The sequence below is a fragment of the Bison bison genome, unplaced genomic scaffold (genome assembly GCF_000754665.1).
Source record: "Bison bison bison isolate TAMUID 2011002044 unplaced genomic scaffold, Bison_UMD1.0 scf7180017858349, whole genome shotgun sequence".
Classification (NCBI taxonomy): domain Eukaryota; kingdom Metazoa; phylum Chordata; class Mammalia; order Artiodactyla; family Bovidae; genus Bison; species Bison bison.
Window position 1 is genome coordinate 281,619 of NW_011488922.1, and position 4,802 is coordinate 286,420.

Below are 4,802 nucleotides of genomic sequence, written 5' to 3' on the forward strand. Positions count from 1 at the left end.
GAGGAGGAAGAGGAGGTGGAGGCGGCGGCGGCGGCGACGGCGCTGGACTGCTGCACGGCGGCGGCCAGGAGCTGGGCCTGCGCTTGCTGCAGGAGGAGCTGCTGCTGAGCCGGCATCAGCGCCGTGAGCTGCGGGGGTGGGGGCGGGGCCGGAGCGGGGCCGCAGGAGGAGCGTGGGAGGAGCGGAGAAGGCAGAGATGGGTTAGTTAGCGCCTCGAGCCAAGCGGGTTACCCGGCAGAAGAGGCAGGCGCGGACAGAGTGGCCGTGGGACTGGAGGGGGACCCCAGGCCACCGTGGGTCCTGTAACAGACGGAAGGCGGCTGGCGTGTTCCCCCCCCGACCCCGCACCGTCCCCGTCCCTGTGCCCCGGTACTTACCCCGGCTAGCTGGCTGCCAGTCAACATGAGTTGGGCCTGGGGCAGGTGTGGCTGAGCCGGCTGCGGGGGCGGGGGTGCTGCTGGGGCTGAGTCGCCGCTGGGGTCTTCAGCCTTGATCTGGGGGGGAGAGAGGCAGGGTCCGGGACCCCAGAATGTTAAGTGGAGGCCAGAGAGAATGCCCACCTGCGAACCAAAGAGAGGTCACGTGTGTGGCTACGCCAGCCCTGCGCTCGCACGCGAAGGAGCAGACTGGGGGGCGAAGGCAAGGTCTGCAGGGGCCGGCTAGCCGCTCAGTTTAGCCTCAGTTTCCACATCGGTCAGAAAGGTTAACACACCCTCTGCACCCAAACTCCCGACACAAGAGGGTCGCCTTCGGAGAGTGCTTTTACCCTCTTGGGGGTCAGTTCCCCATGTGCCAAATGGGAAATGATGCCTGGGGGACCCGAGGATTCTGGGTACCACATCCCTCATCTGCTTCAGCCCAAAGTACATCTCTTGTCTGTCCAGTGGAACAACATTTTGTTGGAACAAAGGGTCTTAAGGTATTAAAGAAAAATCACCGCCTTAGAATATGGGTCATGAAGTCAAAGCCGAAGGAAACAGGCTGATGGCGCAAATGGGTGATTTGGGCAGGTGTGGACGGAGTGGGCTGGAAAGAGCGTGCCCGCCTGCCTGAAGGGGGCCTGACCAGCCCCCACTCTGCTCCCTGCCAGTAAAAGTCTAAGGCAGAAACGCAGCAAGGTCAGCATAAGGTGTCCGCAGGCCAGATGTGGCTCAGGTCTTTTGTCAGCTTCCACCCAAGTCTGCTGAGCCCCTCCTCATCTCTCCGTGGAGTATACAGGTGCATCTGCATCCACCACGTACGACAGACCAGCTTACAGTGGTCCCTAGGTCCCTGCCTTCTTCCCCTCCTGAACAAAAAGCCAGACAATGGTGGGCTGGCCTGAGAGGTCTGTTGGTAAAAGACACATGGGATGGGGGTGTGCGGCTTGATGGGTCCCACTCTCGGGCCCAGAGGGGAATGTTAAGCATCATCCTTCAGCCCACTATCCCAACATCTTGCAAAAGGAGGTCCATAGAGGGAAAACGACTTGTGCAAGGCAACACAGCAACTTGGCAGGAGCAAGCATGGCGTTTGCAACACAGACTGAGACTCACAGACAGAGGCCCGGGAAAGGGCAAATAACAGAGAGTGAGTGGCACGCCCCAGGGGGTGGGATCCAAGGGTCAGAAAGTCTGAGGGGTGTGGGGATGCAGTGTGAAACAGTGGAACTAGAGGTCAGGGCCATGGCCGCCCTCCTGGGGAAATCATGGGCCTTCTGGAAGTCTGGTTGTGTTCTGTTTTTCGATCTGATGCTGACGACACAGGTGTTCAATTTGTGAAAATCCAGAGTTGTATGCCAAGGATCTAAGTGTGTGTCATATTTTAATGAAAGGTTTTTAAAAAACTAACACTGTGTGTCATGGTGAGAGTCTGAGGCTTCTCGGGGCTCTTTCCTTCTCTCTGGGTCTTTTAAGAAAAGTCTTCATTAGGTGCAAGGATGTCTCTAATACCTTCCAACCCTGGCTCCCCTTCCCTTCTAACAAATAGAGAACTGGTCTCAGGCTTAGACCCTACAACAGGCAAGAGTCTCTGGGTAATTTTAATAATCATTGTCTTTATTTCCATGGCAAGTGATTCTGGTTTTCCATTCATAAAATTTCCATTAAAAAAAAAAGTTTTATTTTAGCTGTTGAGAAAGCAAGCCAGTTCATGAATTGATTATTGTTGAAGCTGAGTGACAGGTACCTGGAGGTTTGTTTTCGCTATGGTCTTCCTTCTACTTTTGTATCTGTTTCACATTTTCCATAATAAAATTTTTTTAAATTGAACCAATTTAACAAAATTGTGATGTAAATAATTATACAGGGTGGTGTGTGCATCTGTCTGACATCCTGATGGAAGCCCATGAAGGACTGCCCTGAGGGAAAGACTGACCCAGAAGAGAGGCGGTGGGATGGGGCAGCAAGGGCAGGGAGCACAGACCAGACGCGGACAGAGGCCTGGTGGGGAAGGGAGCGGGACCTGTGCTCCCCTGGGCCCCACTGGTGTCCTAGGGGAGAAGCAGGGCTGCTGGGGGGCAGGACGGGCGGCAAAGATTTGGGGGCGGGGGTGGGGCGTGGGGGCGGGGAGGGGGCAATGGATGCTCTTGGCTCTGAGGGCAGAGGCCAGAGCCCAGCTTGAGATCAGAGTGAAGCTGGTCAGAGTCAGGGGCCTTCTCCTCGGGGTCATGTCCACGCACTCTGAACGGGACACCTGTCAAGGGGTCATCTAATCTGCCCGCCCCCACTCCCAGGCTGGAGAAGACTGAGGAGCCCAGAGTGGGAGGGTGACTTTCCCATGGTCTCAGAGCACCTCCTGGCCCCCTACCCCGGCCTCCGGCCACCACGGGTCAGGGTCAGGAGTCCTGCCCGGGCCCCCTCTGCCCCTGCGCCATCTTCAGGCCTCTGGATTGGCCAGCCACCCCCACCAGACTGGAGGGTGGAGACCCGGGCACCAGATACCCGCTGAAGCCCAGCTGTGCCCTGCAGCAGGGCCCGTCTGGATGTGCTCCATCTGGCCCCTTCCGGCCTGCCCGCTGTCCTCTCCTGCAGCATCCTCACTGGACCTGCCCGCCCCCACCTGCTCCCACTCCTGGCCTGGCCCCGAGTGTGTGCTTTGGGGGGGTGGGGGTGGGGCGGGCCCCTGTTCAGTCAGGGAAGTTGGGATGGGGCGGGGCCCTCAGCTTCCTTCTGTTCATCGCACTGGGGCTCTGGGGGGGATTTCCCTGGCCACCCCCACCCCCCCAGGGAAGGGGAAGGAGCCCTGGTGAGTCACAGGCCTGGGGCGGGAGCCTGAGGGTGAGAAGGGGCGGGAGGAGTCCTGTCACCAAGGTGCCAGGCCCTGGGCCCACAGCAGGCATCCGGGACCCTCCATCAAATGTCATACCTGAGCGGTCACCCTGGCTGCTCTGACCGGGGCTTACCTTGGTGCTGGGGCCAGTCGGGGACACCGAGAACGGGGAGGTCTTATTCTGGGGGTTCTGCAAAGAGCAAGTGGGGGTGGGCGATGGGAACAGTGAGATGAAGCAACTTCTGATGCCCTGGCCCTGTCCCACAGAGCTCTGCTCTGCTCTCTTCTGCCCCTCTCCCCGATACCCATCCCCTGCCTCCTGACCTGATGGTTAGTGTCTGGTCCATTTCTTTCAGTGTCTGCAAAGAGAGGGACGAGGGGTGAGCTGTCACTAGCCCCTGACCCTAAAACCCCCGAGCACCCCTGCCCTATGCCCGTGGTGACCTCTGCCCTCCCTGCCCCGTTCCCCACTTACCTGGGTGCTCTGACGGGGAGTCCAGACCTTGCTTCTCGGCCTCCAGGGGCTTAGACATTCTTATTTCTGAGGACAAAGGAGGGATGCCAGTGAGGTGAGGGTGCGGAAGCCAGTAGGGCTCTGGGGCCGCTCCCCCAGCACCACCCAGCCTTTCCCCCATACCCCCACGCCCCCTGCCACCTTGCAAGTGTCTCTTTCCTGGAGACATGCCTTCTGCTCCAGGCCCCTGCCCTCCACCGGTAGGACAGGAGAGAAGCCTCTTGGTCCCTCGGAAGGTGGCACAGGGAGGGTCACCTCCAACCCCCCGAGAGACCTGGGGCAGGGCGGGAGGTGAGGTTGGCCCTTGGTCCTGGCGCGGCTCTGGCCGCCCAGGGTTGGGGGAGGCTGGTGATGCTCTGAAGGAGCGAGTCAGCCTTGGGCCTCCTCACAGCGGCCGCCCAGGCACCCGTCCTGCCCCACCAGGTTTCGGTGAGGCGTGTTTTCCACTCTGAGTAGGGCCTGGGAGGTATGAGGGACGGCAGCATCCCCCAGGAGCGAGTCCTCAGATCTCTGGGTGTGATTCAGCGCCCCAGGCCCCCACCCCGGCCCACCACTTTCCCGTCCACTCCCCCCTCCGCCTCCCTTTCAGGCTGGGCGGCCCCGTTCTCATCTCTGTGACTCCAACTCCAACCCCATCCGCTCCTGCCCTGACCTTGTCCTCAGACCTAACGCTAGACTACAGCCTTACCTGGGACTGCAGCCCTTAATCCAACCTGGAGCCCCCACCCTACCAACCCCATCCCACCCTACAGTCCCGCAGGCCCAGGAAATGGAAGGAGGTGGCAAACAGGGGACCCGGAGCAAGGGAAACAACCCCATGCTCACAACGCTCCGATTCTGGTCACGGGAAGGTGAGTGCTACCAGCACAGTGCGAGATATGACTCAGAGCTCACGTTGGCAGCTGGTGCCAATATTACCCCCATTTTACAGGGGAGAAAACTGAGGTTCCAGGCAGATGGCACCTCCCCAAGAGCCCCATGAGACAGCAGAGGCACCCAGGTTGGACTGGGGTCCTCGTGACTCCGGGGCTCCTGCTTC

General features: G+C 59.9%; 1 protein-coding gene across 1 annotated transcript in view; it reads right to left on the reverse strand.

Moving 5' to 3' along the window:
* POU2F2 (POU class 2 homeobox 2) overlaps positions 1-4,802 on the reverse strand; it is a 31,881-nt gene that overhangs the window by 19,147 nt on the left and 7,932 nt on the right. The window contains 4 exon segments of the mRNA XM_010863041.1: positions 378-494; positions 3,383-3,439; positions 3,574-3,608; positions 3,725-3,790. Of these exon segments, the coding sequence (XP_010861343.1) occupies positions 378-494; positions 3,383-3,439; positions 3,574-3,608; positions 3,725-3,790 (275 nt within the window).